Raw genomic sequence first — 16,351 nt, forward strand, 5'->3', positions numbered from 1 at the left:
TGAAGATTCTCCTTTTATTTTAAAACCTCTGTAAAATCAGAGCAAATGGTCAATTCCAGCATTCAGCCAATTTAATTAGCGATTTCAGAGTAATCATAGTAATGACCCAAGTCAGCAAAGATGTCATTGGGGTTCCTGCAGTTCAGGTTGCAAAAACAAGCATTGATCCACATAATTTTCCACGAAAACTCAGTTCCATCTGGGCACTGGAATCTCACTTCAATAGTCTTGGACTTGTAGGGTGTGCAGCACCTGTTGTCTGTGCAGACACCACAGTATTTGGGCCTGTATGGACTTTTGCTCACACATCCAGAGATGGTGTAGTTCATGGGTTCATTTGCCCTGTAGACAGCCAAGCACTTCTTCCCAGGCTAAATCAGAGAAGAAAATAAAAACAAAGAGGTTAACATTCAGTGCTGATACAGGTAGGACATAAAACCCACCTTGCTCTTTACAACTACCTGAAAGGCTGTGGCTAGAAAGGGGAGATCAGGGGGATAGGGGCTCAGCCTCTTCTACCAGGTAAACAGTGATAGGACAAAGAGAAATGGCCTCAAATTGTGCCATGAGAGCTTCAGATTGGATATCAGGAAAAATTTCTTCACTGAAAGAGTGGTTAAGCATTTGAAAAAGCTGCCCAGGGAAGTGATAGAGTCAACATCTCTGGAAATATTCAAAAAACAAATAGACATGGCACTTTGCAGTTGGGTTTATCAAGCATGGTGGTATTCAGTCGAAGCTTGGGCTTACTGATCTTGGACATCCTTTCCAACTTTAAGGATTCTATTATTCTATTCTATGATTCCTATGTTTAAAGGGATTTGTAGATTAGGAAGATTTTACAGCCCTGACCTAGGCAGTGTGAAAGATTTACATGTTTAGACATAAGAAACCAAAATGTGCAAGTAGGATACTTGCACAATGGAGTTCATAGCCATGACCAGACGTGCAGCATTGCTTTTCTGCTATCTGAGTACTCGGCTGTCTGAGCCAGCATCAAGCACAGCAGGCTTGGTTTGGCTTGACTTTCCTTGCAAGGACCTTTTGGCTGGAGCTGAGACTCTTAGGGAAAGGTTTTCATACCAACACAGGCAGGACATATTTTGGAACTCTGTGCAGCACAGTAAGTCCATGTACAATGCAGCCTCATGAGGCCTGCACGCTGCCAAACAAAGGCTGACTCAGTGTCCATGCAGCTCGAGGGGTGCACAAAGAAACAGTCCCCACCTTGATGTGCTGGCTTATATCCACCTCACAGGGCCTCATGTTGCACAGGCGGCTTTCCTTCAGGAGCCGGCACTGGTCGTTGTCATTGGAAATCCTGGTGGAGATGCCCAGCCCACAGGTCTTCGAGCAGGGACTCCAGGGTGAGGTGTGCACAATGCAGTTCTTCTGCCAGGCTTCGTCCTCTCCCTCGTATGCTGCCGACACAGATTAACCCCACATTATTCAGCCCGGGCAGCTTTACATATTAAACACCCTCTGCCCAGCTCATTGCACATTCAGGCCACTAACCCAAATAATTAAACCACAGCGAAGTGGCTCAGCATTCCTGTGAACTCCCTCATCCCACCCCCTTTATGCTGACCTACTTGTGTCAGACTCTCCATCGCTGCAAGCGCTCGGGGCCAGGGCTCATTCCTTTATTCTCCTTCGCAGCCTCACACAAGGGGGTCCTTGTCTGGGACCCCCAGGTGCTGCCACAATATAAACAATTACAGAAGCCTGAGCCAGCGGGTGGAGAAAGGGGATGAGATCTAATCTCACCATGAAGGTTTATTTCTGAGCCCATTCAGTTGGTTCCCCATAGCAGAAAGTGGTCAACAGTCTCTGCTGGATGGCAGAGGGCTTGGGAAGCAGCCACAGCCTTTCACTGGGAGGAAGAACAGCTTCAATAGCTCTCAGAGAGCTCAGCAGCCATCTGAAGAAAGGGTGGGCTCTGTTTTGAAAGCAGCCAACAACCCCAGTTATGGTTCTGTCCCAGCCTCAGCCAAAGTCCCTACTCCTTGACAGCTCACAGGACAGTCCACAGGCAAAACTCTGATACCAACTGCTGCATTGAGCTTGCTCGCTGTTATATTTATTATTATATTGATTATTATATTAAAAGTAATGAATGCTACTCTGACTTCTATAAGACTTCTCCTTTCAGGAGAAAAGTCAGGAAAGCAAAGCTATGTTCTGCCCATTTTGGGACACAGGCCATAAGGACATAAGGCCAGTTTCAGTAGTAGATATTTTGAATTTGGATCCACCCCACATTCTAGAGCTATCAGGAACAGAGAAGTGAGAGCTAAACTCTAGTGGTTTTAACTCACAAATGAAGACCAAGGGGTTTTTTTGTGCAACAAAAGACCAAGGTTTTAGAAAAAGCTCTTACCACCAAGGAGCCAAAATCTTTGTTTACAACAATTCTATCTCTCCTTGAGCTCTACTTTTGTGAGATCGCCCAAAACATGGAGCTAATGTGGCTAATGTCACTACAGTGTGTCACAGGGCATTTTGACAATAAATTTAAGACATATGGTAAGTTGAATCCATCTTAAGCATTTGGGACCATGTTTGAGGCAAATGATACCACCTCTGTTCAGTGGGTTACATGATCATTACTATAAATGTGAGTGTGAGGACAGAATGCTTAATGATGCCATCAGTTCAGAATTGATGAAAAGTGGTATCACCACAAAGACGACTTAGCCCAACTCACAGTAAAATTTCCACACAATAACTGCCTTCAAGGTGTTGTGTAAGTTTGAGACTCCTAAGTCCTATCCTAATATACAGGGGCTTTAAAATTGCACTACAATAGCAATATAACCTGGACAGAAAGCCTCAGTCCCAAATTAAACTGAGTCCATTCTCTTTCCCAGAGAGTCCAGACTGAGGAAAAAAAAATGAAAATGAAGTATTAAAATGGAATTTTGATATCTTCAAAGTTCCAGCAGACGTGTCCTTCAAAGGGGGCTTTGGCACACAGAATTCCAGAATGATTGTACAAGCATGTTTGATGAATATCATATTTATAGAATTGTGAAATGGTTTGTGTTAGAAAGGACCTTAAAGATCATCTCAATGAACTCCCCTGCCATGGCCAGGGTTAGCACACAGTAGATCAGGTTGTTTAGGGCTCCATCCAGCCTGGCCTTGAACACTACCAGGGATGGGGCATCCAAATCCATATTGCTGTTAGTGAGTTCCACTGGTGTTTGCCTGTGCTGTCCTTCAGCACATGCTGTGTGGGAGGCTGTGTCTCCCTCACAAAGGTTAGACACCTGCCAGGTCTGGCAGTACAAACTGATACTTTGCTTGTAGACTCTGCCAGATGGCGAAGGAGACATCTGCCTCGGCAAAGGAGAGATCTACTTCATTCCTGCCATACCTGCAGAGGAGATGTGGCGCGGAGATGTCTTCCTGATTTTCCTGGAGTCATCACAAACCCACTGCTCACAGCACTTCCCTGCCATCTTAATCAGCTTTGGATTTGGGCACCAGACAAGTGGAGGACGTGAGTTTGTGCACATGGGAACACAGCCCACAGCCCCATTAATGCACGTGCAGTTGTATTTGCAGTTGGGCTGAAATGTCTCCCCATTCTTATACCTGACTCCATTGAGGACACATCCTACACCAACAATCTCTGAAAAGAAAGGAAAAGAGAGAAAAACACACAGAGCACCATTAAAATAATGCTGGCAACAAACAGCTCCGATGTGCTCCTTTACCAAGCTGATCCCTGGGCTGGCAGTGCTGCAGAGCCACGTGTTCAGCCTGATGCTGCACCATGTGTAGTCACATCCTCTAGGAAACTGTTTCCATTCTAAATCACAGCAAAAAAAAGAGAAACTTTTAATGCTTCAATGGAAAAATAAGTTAGAAAATAAAACAAGTTTTATCCACAAATTCTTACTTAAAAAAACCAAAATCATTTAATAGCATGGTGGTAGGAATTACCCACAGGGGAAGAAATCAAAGTAATTAAAAAAGATATTTAGTGAAATTTGAGGCTTTCAGAGACATTTGAGGGGACTTCATGGAGTCGCACATATGACACAACTGTTCACAACACCTGTGTATATCTGAAGCAAAAGGCGAGAACAAACAAGGGAGCAAATGGAGCACTTAAATGGCACTGGATTCCTATATTTAGGAAATTGGATCTTACCCAGGTTATCACAGAGCAGTTTTCTTGGAAAATTAAGTACACGTTATAAAGCCATGAAAATAAATATTTGATGTATAATTTTTTTTATATAAAATCACTTTAAAAAGTCAAGCCTTTTGATTGTTCATGAACAAGAATCATAGAGCAGCATTTTTGTTTCAAATTATAGACACTTATTTGGAAGCAGTGGCTTTCAATGGAAAATTCAAACTCTAGTCTCTTGTTTAGTCACATGGAGGCACTGCTCACGCACTGGTTGTGTCGCTTTTGTTTTGAGTCTGGTCAGAAATGGAGCTGCTTCAGGAAAACACAAACTGAAATGCTGGATTAAAATTCTGAAAAGGCTTCCTATTTTTAGAATGAGCTGAATGAAAACATCAAGCACAAATACCTTCTGCACAAAAATGAGAGCTCTTGGAATTTCAAGCACAGATCTAGATCTCCAGCTCATGCTCAGCTCCAATTTTTGTAATGCTTAAGTCTTTGTACTGAAAGGGCAATTACTCAGTGCTGGAGCTGGGCTTGAGAATTCAGAGAGACTTCTAAGTATGCACACACATTATGGCAGTTCAAAAGATGCTGTATCTCCTGTTCTCCTACGAGCATATTTCTCCTGGATTATGTTAATTTAGTCTCCTGCAGGTCTCATAAACCAAGAGGATCACCATGAGAACATCCCCAAATACAGACAAAGGGGCTGTTGTATGTCTTCATGAAGAACCTCACTGAGTCTGCATCAAAATAAAGCAATTTGGAGGCACATCCCTATTCCCTGCCCCACATGCACAAGAGCTGTCTCACCCCCTGGGCCTGTGCTCAGCACCTGCTGCCTCTGCTTTGCTGTAGAGAAAAGCCAACAACAAAAGGAGAGCTGCAGTGACTCCCACCAGGTTCCTATTTGATGTCTGTGAGATTAGATCCTGGGGCACACCTCATCATGGCAGTCCAGATACAGCCTGAATTTCCCCCAGTTTGACCTCACTCCCTTTCTCAACACATATTCCTAACTCTTTCAGGGTCTTTAGTTTCCATAAATTATATTGTTTCTGTAGCCCTTCATACCCTGGATTCTCTAGATCTAGCCAAAAGCATCCATATACAAATCCAATTCCTCACAACAGTTAGTCCTCAACACCCAGCACAGGATTCCCACTCACAGGAGCTTTCAGTCACCAGGTCAGGACAGAAGATGCTGGTGATACAGCTCAGAGCTGGGTGATGCAGCCTCTATGTGGCCCAGGTACAAAAAGAACACATCAGCAGACCCTATCCTGTACCCTTCCCTGGGTGCTGAAAACGAGGGAAAGGTAACAGGTTTCTCTGGCAGCCAGAGACAATCTGCCTTGCATCCTAACCATGGAAAGACCTTCCTCTGGTTCCCTTCACCTGTGCACACCGTAATGCTACTCACCAAATAACCATAAATGCCACATAACCATAAATGTCACATATTGTCATGGTAGTAGGGAAGTGAAAGCGCAGCCTGGGAATCCCTCCAGAGCTCGCTGGAGAAGCTGGGGGTCAGTCTTCCTTCTGCAAGTGCTGCTGCCACTGGCACACCAAGTGCCTGTGGTGTGTGGGGGGACTTCAAAAACTAAAGTATATCCAACTAAGAAAACAACCACTGAAATAAATAAACAAATGCAAAGCAACATGAGGGCCTTTAAAGAGGCCTAGGAAGCCTGATAGCTTTGAGACAACATCCAGCCTGTTTTCCTCTCCCAGCACAGGGCCAGCTGTAACGATGTCATTCTTGACAATGTTTGTCTAACCTGCTCTTGCAGACCTCTCATGAATGTTCTACACACACTCCAGACAATACATTTAAATGATCTCATATCCTCTTTTATTAACCTTAATCTTTTCTAATCTTGAAAATCACTGTTTAGGCTTACAGCTCTAAGCACCTAACTTCTCTTGTTGTTATTTTGCCTGTATCCTACAAAAAATCTGGTTAGACCACACTTTTTTTGTTGTTGTGTTTTTTTTTTTTTTTTTTTTTTTTTTTTTGTTTGTTTGTTTGTGCCTGAGCCACTGCAAATCCAAGGTCATTTCTTACTAGACTTCCCACCCTTCTGCTGAGGAAGAGCAATGCCTAGTATCACTTCTGTGAGAATCTGCCATCTTACCCTGAACCTCTTAACTCCTCAAACCTGTCCCTTGTGTAACCTCTGCTCATATTCTAAGTTTATTGAAGTCCACAGTTTGCGAGCTTTTTCCTCTTCTGTGGATCAGTTATTCTATCACTCCGTCTCACAGTCAGCTCTCCTCCAGGTTTCCTTTCACCTTTACATTTTCTCTTAAATCACTTGTTTTCATGTTCCAGTCCAGAAGCCCCTCCATTTGAATGGTTTTTTCCTGTTTATGAACCTAAAGCCATGACCATATGTTCTAATAACTTACTAAAAGCAGCCTTTCCGATCAGCAATATGTGTGGATGTGCTGATGATCCTTTAGCTTTTAATCATTCCTAGAGTAATAATTTTCAATAATTTATGACTTTTATGGGAGGATCAGAGTCCACTCATGTTCTGAAACTCAGAACAAGTGGATATACTCTTAATACATAAAACTTGCCTAATTTCTCTTTTGTGCTTATTCTTGAAAAACATTCCAGTGTCACAGAACCAAGAGTTTGCTATCAGAGATGGGAAGAAATCCTTCTTCCTCATTAACAGCTAATGTGATTGTAACCATTGTAAAATTAGGGCTCAAACCTCAATTTGTAGCTGACAAGCTCTGATAGGCAATGATTCATTCCTGGCCATCTTGACAGGGTATTCTACAGACCATGTGCTATCCTTCTGAGGTATCCACTATGGGGAATTAGCCAGAAGTGTCTCCTTAATGTCATGGTTTTCATGTAGGGGCCCATATTGCTTGTCTTTAAATACAGCTGCCTGCCTATCCTTCCTTCATCCCCAACCTACTACAGCACCTCCTCCCAGTACAGGGAGTACAGAATAATCTATTTACGCAAATGCTGGTTGGTCTTTGCTCTTGGCTGCAGCCAAATCAAAAGGCAGGAATTCAGATGTCATTTCTCATCCAGCCAACTGCCCTAAGAACAAAGACAGCTACAAGGGAATGGAAGATGATGCACGGAGGAGCTGATAAGCATGAAGCCAGGTATCTAAAATGAGATAAATCTCAACCCCTGCTCAGACTGACAGGAGCTGCCAGCATATATCTAAGTCAAAAATATATGTACATCACTTACGTGCACATACTCCTATTTCGTACCTAGGTCTGTCTCCACTGTAGTCACAGTACAAGCCCCTGTGGAAGTCACAGGTGTCGGCCTCCGTGCAGCTCTCTCCTCGCTGCTTGGCGCATGTCTTGCAGCAGTCACAGCCGTCTGTGACCAGGCTGACGCCAACCGCGCACCGGGGTGGGGACTTGGGGCACTCGCAGGGCCACCTGCAGTATTGAGTCCGTGTGTAGGTCTCTGTCGTGGCTGGGACAGTGCTGGTCATGGTGAGGGAGGTCTGGCCAGTGGCCTGCAAACAAAGAAACACAGCTTGGAGAGCGTTACAGAGAAACATGTGCTGCTTGCACTTCAGTTAAAATCCCCTCAGGTCTCATGAGTAAAAAAAAAAAAAAACTTCAACAAACCAGCAAGTCAATTCAAAATTTGATAATCAGATAAAAAAACTGCTCAAGGTTAATCAAGGTAGGAAAGGAATTTCATGTAACACAGTGATGCTATTCCAGGTCACTATTACTGAGATCATGGAGTACTGGGATGCCGTAGTTCATATCAAAACCCAAGGAAGGTAGAGGCTCATTGCATTCTGAGCTCTCAAATGCCTAGACAACAAATTCTGGATGACATTTAACAGCACCAGCCATGCTTGTGGTGCAGGAAGGGTGCAAAATGGGCAAGTGACAAAGCAAAGATTTCATTTTTCTAAGGGGATCACTGCAAAGAAAACCTGTGCTGTACATGTGGACCAAGCAGGGCTCAGTATCTCAGGCATAGAAACAAATGGAGTTATTCACATGGTGTCAACAGCAGAAGGAGCTGCTGGGGCACATGTGGTCTAGAAGCCCTTTCTAGTGCTGCAAAAAATAAGTGTGTAACCCTAAAAACTTCAAAGAAGGAAAGTCAGACTCTAGAAATTGCTAAGGCAATTCCCTCCATTGCTCCTTTCCCTGTACTGTACTTTATATACCCAGTGTTTTTTTCTCTTTGCAGTTTGAGATGTCTCCAACAAAAGGCTTTCCAAAAACTCTCCATGAAAAAAATGCCTCACCCAAGAGTTTGTGGGAAAAGACCCCACAGCTAGTGAGCTACCCATCAGGATATCTCTGCAAAGTCCCTTTACTGTATTTTACAGTTTCTTTGTTAGCATGCTCAGATTTTATTAAATTACATTTCTAAGCCTGCTACTGCTGTATCTGAAGGTGTATTTAAATATCTTGGAAACTGGTTATCCTATATTTAGAACACTAAATTATGAACACATTGCTAATCACTGCCAAATAGACAATGTGTTTGCTCTGGGCATAATTCCCAATTCCATTAAGGCCCCCTTTACAAACACTTGGCCCTAAAGTAGGCTTAAAAACACCTTTAAACTCTTGTTTAAACTAAAACATACCAATATCATTTACTCCCACTTTAAGGCTCCTTGAAGCTGTCAGAGTTGTTAAAAGAGGAACATTCAGATTGATGAAAAGCCCTGACCCTTTTAATCTAGGATTTTTCATTCCACTCACAATCATTTGAGTAGGTGCAATCATTTGCCACTTGAGAAGAGAGGCCTCCTCAAGTGCAATAAACCTATTTACTTTGTTGCTGATCATTTAAAAAAGTGCTTAATAATCAGATCCAGATGTACAGACAAAAGCCACACAGCTATTCAGAGAGCTCATTGCCACAGCCCAACCCTGTAAGTAAATCCCTTCACTGTCCCTTGTTTCTATTGTCAGCATGAGCAAGCAGCTTCTCCCTGTGCAGATATGAACATGTCTGTGAGCCAGCACACGTAGCAAAGAGGAGCTCCTCATGCTCATGTGGTTTAGCTAATACGTGAAGGGCTGAGGCTGAATTCTTGTAAAACACAGAATAGCTGGGAGACATTTGGTGGCTTGTGAGAGACGAGAGTTTAGAGTAAATTATTCAACAGCCCTTCCTCTATGTCTGACACCTGAGCTGGCCAGGGAAGCCTTTCCAGTGTCCTTACAGTGAGGAACTGTTGTGGGTCTTAGATGTGCTGGCTGAATTGTCCAGTGGTGTGGCTGAGTCCACTGGATGGATAGTGCACATGAGCATCTTCAGATAATCAGTGTGGACAGTCTTCACTGAGGGAAAAACCATTCTGTAGATGTATAAAAGTATTTGATTTCCCATTTCCATGGTCAGCTGTCATCACTGGAATACCTAAGTCTCTTTGGAAAAGTCACTCAGCCCTACTGCTTCAATGTCCCAAAACATTTTAGAAAATAGACCCTTCCATTTTAATGAGTATGTCAGTTAAATCGTCATGACTAATGTTTTCCACAAGTACTATCAACAGGAAATCACACTGTAAGAGCCTTCCCCAATGGCCATCCTTCACTAGAAAAAAACACCAAACAAACGAACAAAAAAATCCACCCATGTAATTGATGGTTTCAGGACTCATGTATTTAGGGTCAATATAATGCAGAGGAGGACAATGATTTTGTAAGAAATCTGAAATAAGATTTCAGATTAAGAAAGAGAAAATAGCAAAGAAAAAATGAAAAGTCACAGTAGTGGGGATTTGACAAGCTTATTTTAAAATATCAGAAAGATAAAAGAATATGCCTGTTAGGAAATTAATTTTCTGAAGTACTGGTAATTAACCTGTTTCATTTAATTATTCTTTAATCTTGGAGTCTGCAGATTTGTTATCTTGGGTGCCAAGGAGAAAATATTCCACCAAAATTATTCATGAGTTCTAATTTTTCTGCTTCTGGAGATACAAGCCCATCCTCATTAAAACAAGATGAAGCCTTTCTCACCCTGCTATGCCTGATAATTCTCTATTAAAGTCACTCCTGATTTATGCTTGGCAAGCTCCAAAATTACTTTCTTTTTGCATCTGCAGAGCAGATTGCTAGCAACAATTCCCAGCTAATTTCTGTCTTCACATTCAAGAGAAGAGAAGCAGAAAATAAAAAAAAAAAAATTACCCACTGTCTGCCATAGCCACAAACTCAGTATTTTTAATAGCTGGGAGTTTTACTACCAAGTTTCAAGATATGAAATGGATAGCAGCATTTCAGCAGCACATTCTTCCTGCTGGCAACATATATTTTCAATCTGTTGAAAAATACTGCAATTATGTTTTAGTTTTGAAAACTGGAAGAACCAAACTATGGTGTTGAAACCAGTGTATATAGCCCAAACTACAAGCTAGGCAGACTTATTGCAGCATTTTTACATAATACATGAGAAGCCTCTACCTTTGCTTTAAAGCAGCAAAGCATCCCAATATACCTCTTTGCTTCCAGTTTTACAGATGTTTAAAAATATATTCATGTGTATTGATTTCACTGTTTCAGTGCTGCAAGACCTTACTCTTAAAACCCTTTTCTGTCAAGTATTTTTCTCATCAGCTGGGTGAAGGTAGGGAGAAGCTATCCCTGTTCTTCCCTTCCAGTTTATTGATGGGAAATGTTTATAGACAGGATGGTGACTTCTAAATTGGATTGTTTTGGCTGCCAAGAGAGCTGGAGAGGTGGTTCCATAGCAGCAGAAACCTTAGCACTTTATCAGCTTCCACTGTTTTCTCCTTGGTGGCAATTTAGTCTCAAAGGAGAACTTTTTATTTCAGTCAGAGCTACCCAAGCTGTGTTTTGCAGGATACATGTTGTTGGGTGGACTACATTTAATTTCTCACAGTAGAACACATTAAAGAAATAGTTTTAACCTACATTTCTGATACTGTCTTTCTGAGGAAATGCCAGATGTTGTTGATGGAGGGATACAATGTGATCTGGATTATCCCATTCTCTATCTCTGACATACTCACAAGTGAAAATGATTAGTGAGAAATTTTATTAAAACATTCTCTGTACTACAAGGTCTGACAACGTCATCCTGTCACTGTTTAGAAGTAAGACCAGATTTGGAGTCTGACTGTTCAAAACAAGAACACTGAAGCTGAAAACACAGTTTTATGCAGACACTTTGGGATGCATCTCCTAGGGAAGGGCTGAGCATTTGTACATAACACACATCTGCTTTCCCCTGGTTCCACCTACTGGCTGAACTGTTGAGACAGCACAAGCAGAAATGCCTGTAGAGTCAACTCCAGTTCCAAGAACCACCCTAAGTATACCCATTATCCAAAATTATTTTAAAGACACGCCAGGAGACTCATGCACATTCCCAGAGTTTCTCACACTAACCTGATATAGCACATTCCCAGGGGAACACAGCATCTGGAGCTCAATAAATAAGCAAAAAATGAAAAGACAAAATGAAATATAAACAATCCATTAAATAAAGCCATATACCCTTCAATCCCTCAGTTGTATTTCTGGGCAAGCATTGAGAATGCTTAGTTTCATTCCAGAACTGACAGAAGTTAAAAACTCATAATGCTTGTCAGAGAGATGGCAATGTAAAACAGGACCTGGCTAACATCCGTGGGCTTAAATCAGGCCCTCAGGGTAGACATTTGTTCTTGATTTTTCTCAGCTGAAACTTCTGTGCTGAATATTTCTGAATATTTGCATTATTATTATACCCAAAACAGATGGGTTAACAGAGAGCCAGTTCTTACAGGGAGATCAGCAGTAATCACAGTACCATCAGGACTTCCTTGCTGTTAAACTCTTGCAACAAATCCCTAAGTCCCCATGAATGCTCATAAACTGTCACAAGCTAATGCTACAGACAAGTAGCATCAGGACAGAGATATAAATCTGATTCTGCAGGACATGTAATTTAATGGTCAGAGGAAAATATGATTATGCAGGGCTCAGCTTCCCCATGCATGAGGGTCTAGGTACCTCATTAAAATTGATCCCAGACATGAAATCTCCTGGACACATTATGAAATAACAGACTCCAAACCCAGAAGATCTAAGACAATTTTAAAGATGTCAGGTGCCAGCTGGATTTATTCTTGCTGTGTATGGTAGGCTGAGCAGAAAAGAACATTCTGCATGAAGCAAAACACCCAATAGCCTAAAAAAATAAAATATCCCCAGTGAGCCAACCATTATATGTCTGTGGATCCATGAATGATGAGCAATCAGCTTCCCGTAACTTTATTTTGGGAAATGTATCTGTGGGAAGAATGTAGACAGATGTTTGGAATAGTTTTTTCTAACTCCGTTTAGACAATTACAGAGTAAAGATTACATACATTCATCTCTTTGCCAAAAATTGCTTATACTGGCAAACTCAGTGTGACCTCTCCTTTTCTTCATATTTTTCTATTGAGTATTCAGAGGGAAAAAACTTCCCTGTTAGAAAGCAACCTGATGTTTTATAACTGTTTTCCCAGTAGAAGCACTTAGAATAGGGTGACCTAAAAATGTTTGGGCATCATTAACAAATTGACACAGCCACCGCTGACTCTAACAGAGATATTAAACAGCACAATTTCTGTGCTCTAAGAGCATTTTAATGTCTTGTGCTGCAATGAGCTCATCCCGTGAAACAAGCTTGAACTGGAGTTTGGAAAGTAACAGGGAACATCTGGAGGAGCAATGAGAAAAGTCCCCACAGGGTACAAGCAGACAGACTTCAGTTTTAGGAAAGGGAAAATGCATGTGGACCATCCAAGATCACAGAGTTTGAAACCATCCTAAAACTGTACAGTACAAGATATGGCTCTATCAGCCAAAAGCTGGGTAGCAAAACCAGTATCAGTTCCAGCTGCCAGACAGGAGCAGACTGCTTTGGCAAAGGTTTTACTTTACAAGTGTAAAGTAAAACCTCTGCCATTGTTCTGCATTTGCTTATCTCCTTTTCAGTCATGGCTGTGAAATCAAAAGGAAGATACTTTTCATCTTCTTACCCTCTTGGGGACATTCTTCCATGCTGTGAATAAAAAGTAAAGAAAAACTAAAAAGCTCCACTTATTTGTTTGTTTGGTTGTGGTGTCTTTTCCCCATGGCAAGAACAGTGCAGGTTTCGTTAATTTACTCAATATTATCTTGGTTTTCATGATTTTTTTAAATAAAAATATAAATCTGCATTTTCAAGTACCCTCGGTTTTCTATTTCAGTTCCAATGCAGGGAATTTTGACTTAAAACAACTTTTCATTTTTAAATTTCAACACCATTTAAATTCTCTAATCTGAAACAATTTACATGACCTAATATCTGCTCTTCTCTGGAGTTGCTAATTAACTGATGAAGTCATGCATCCCTACTTCCCTTAAATAGTAATTTTCCCTCCATATCAAGTTTCCATAACTATTTCTCTCTAGCTGTGAATTTCTGAGTTGGTCAGCTTATTTTCAACTATCAAAGTTTCTTCCTCCTTGAAATCCATATTAAGTGCTCTCATTTTGCAATTTTTATGTTAATAAGTTTATTTAGATCCAATACGGAAAAGAATCTGTTTTTGGTGAGAAATAAATAGAACAATTGACTTCCTGGACTACAGTCTTGAACCCTCACTTCAAGTGGTCTATATGGGAATTTGCAGTCTAGAGCATGGCAACCAAGATGGTCAGAGACCAAAAGGAGAAGACACTGAGGGAGCTGGGCTGCTCTCAGTCCACTCTTCCCAGTGGTAGCAAAGGGTGAAACAATGGTCAGAAGCCACAAAATATAGTTGGGGAGGTTCTGAACACAACTGCTTTATTAGCAGAGGTTCTGTTCTGAACACAACTTCTTTACTAGCACCACCAGGACAGGCCGTCCAGGAAGGCCCTGGATTATCCATCCTCACATGTTGCACTCAGACCTCCAAAGGGCAAGGACAACTAGCATTCCTGGCAGCCTGTGCATGCACACCTTGCCAAATCCACACATGAAAATGTCCCCAAACCCAAACCACCCACAGAGCATCTTCCCCAATTCAGTTCTGCATTGTGCCACCTAAAGTCTGCTTCTGGCTCGGGGAATAAAAATTGATCTATTTGTTAAATGGTGCATATAATGCAGACAAAACAATTCTATTTTTCAGGACCATCCCATCTCCTCTCATAAGCCCAGCCAAACAAAAGCTATTTGACAGATTATTATTTCATTTGATAACAGGAAACATACCATAAATCTGGATTTGTAGGTGGAAGGAAAAAGAAGCTGCTGCTACTGCTACTTTAATAGCCCCTTTGGAACACATGGCATGCCTGGCTTCATCCAAAAAACATAGCTGCCATTTAATACAGTGTTGTATCATTATATCAAAGCCACCTCAAGACTCTCAATGAAAGATGAGCAGTCTTTGCACTGCTACATCCCTGTGGTTAAGTAAAAAACAGATGAAGCCGACAACTTGTCTGAATAAACAGCAACATTTCCAGATATAGAGTCCCATCACAAAAGGGTGTTTTGTGCCAAGTGTGGCATATTTTGGTAACTGTGGCTCATAGTACATTATGAGATCTGCCAGACAGAGAGTGCAGATAGAAGACAGAGGTCAGCAACATCCTTAGGGCCCATAGAAGATGCCAGACTTTTGCATACTTGAGGAATATGTAGAAACTAATCCTGAGTCTCATTGCAGAACATTATGGTCCAGCTTGAAGTGGTATGTGTTATCTCACCCTTTGCCAGGCAAAATCACGGCACAAGCCTCTTGTAGCATCTGAAGTGAGCTGGTTCTGTGCGTGCAAAAGTATCAGTAAAGCAGCATTTGTACATTTGAAGCAAAGGCATCCACAGCTCAGTGGATAGTTGCCTGATCTGGGTGTGGTCTGGCCATACTTCTATGAGGAAAGCAGCTTCTCTTCACAGAATCATGAAATCCAAATATCCAACCAGACTTTAACTAGTGCCTGTGGCTCTTTCTAGAAAACCAAATCAGGAAAGCAGTGAAACACAGAGTGGGAGAGGAGTATAATCAAATTTTATCTTACACCAAGCAGGGGAAAAGAATAATGGCAAGAGTGCAATTCTAAGTACCAGCAGTGACAAACTCCATCCACGTGATTGCTGTGCTGTGCTTGCAAGGACAAGGCTTGCACCATGGTCTCCACCACAACTCAGCTCAGCTTGTGATACTTTCACATCTGTATTGTGAAAAATCCAGCTGATATCCCCTACCATGAGGTCCTCTAAGAAAAAAACCAGATTAAATTCCAAAGGTCAAATGGAATAGTATTTAAATGAAATAATGGAAACATGATTTGAAGGTGTGTCCAGACAGCAAGAGGTCTGACTGCTGATCTGAACAAGCAGCAGGCATCTGGAAATCCCAGAAAACAGGATCATGGCAGTGCTAAGACACCTGGGAAGTGAATGAGTGTTGTCATCACACTGAGGGTGCAGAGGAAAGAAAGACTCACACAGAAGACAAATCACAAAACTTCCCTGTGAGTTAAAGTCAGATGACATGGTTAAGGCAGGGTGAGGGACAAGCCATGAACATGAGGTAACTGAAGTGCCCAGGTTGTCACAAAGAGGAAGAGGGGAACTGAACACCTTCTACTTTTCACCCATCACCCTCTGAAGGCATCTGATCACACTGACAGCAGGACAGAAACAGCACCATGGCCTATGCTGCTTCCAAGGGTTAGGTTTTCTGCCCTCACTGTCATGTAAGTCATGGAATCACAGAAGATAAGGGGCTAATGTGGATGTCACAAACACCAACAGCCAAACAGCTGTAAAGCCAACCAAGGGCGTTGGAAATAACACACTGTGAGAAAGAACAGGCTGTGGCTGGAGAAGGGATCATAGGCAGGTAGAGGCAGTACATTTCTGGGATAAATGTTTTTGTTCTGGTTCCTGAAGATTAACACAACCCAGTACAGCACAAGGGCAGGGATGAAGCTGAGGAACAGGCTCAGGAGGAATCAAGACCGCTAAATACCCTCAAAACCCTCCAACCCATTTCCAGAAAAGTGAAGAACAGAGTGCCTGTGCATGCTAAATAATTTCCATAGAAAATTAGAAACTTATTTCCAGGGCAGGGAAGACTTATCAATTAAATAGTACCCCCATGAAGCCCTGGGGTGTGTGCCCCAGGAACCTGGACACCCTATCAGATGGATCTGATAAGGACTGGTGATGTCTCTCTTCCCTCC

General features: G+C 42.0%; 1 protein-coding gene across 5 annotated transcripts in view; it reads right to left on the reverse strand.

Annotated features, from left to right (window-relative positions):
• CCN4 (cellular communication network factor 4) overlaps positions 1-16,351 on the reverse strand; it is a 33,231-nt gene continuing 16,880 nt past the window's right edge. For 2 of the 5 annotated variants that reach the window (XM_068180640.1, XM_068180630.1), the window contains exons 2-5: positions 7,383-7,662; positions 3,380-3,637; positions 1,228-1,421; positions 1-371 (exon numbers count right to left, since the gene is read on the reverse strand). In XM_068180640.1, coding sequence (XP_068036741.1) covers positions 72-371; positions 1,228-1,421; positions 3,380-3,637; positions 7,383-7,662 — 1,032 coding nt within the window. In that variant the 3' untranslated portion in view covers positions 1-71. Of the gene's footprint in view, positions 372-1,227; positions 1,422-3,379; positions 3,638-7,382; positions 7,663-14,369; positions 14,457-14,869; positions 14,889-16,351 lie in introns of those variants that run through there. The other 3 variants (XM_068180646.1, XM_068180663.1, XM_068180656.1) reach the window with 3 other exon arrangements.

This window comes from Anomalospiza imberbis, chromosome 1, assembly GCF_031753505.1.
Source record: "Anomalospiza imberbis isolate Cuckoo-Finch-1a 21T00152 chromosome 1, ASM3175350v1, whole genome shotgun sequence".
Classification (NCBI taxonomy): Eukaryota; Metazoa; Chordata; class Aves; order Passeriformes; family Viduidae; genus Anomalospiza; species Anomalospiza imberbis.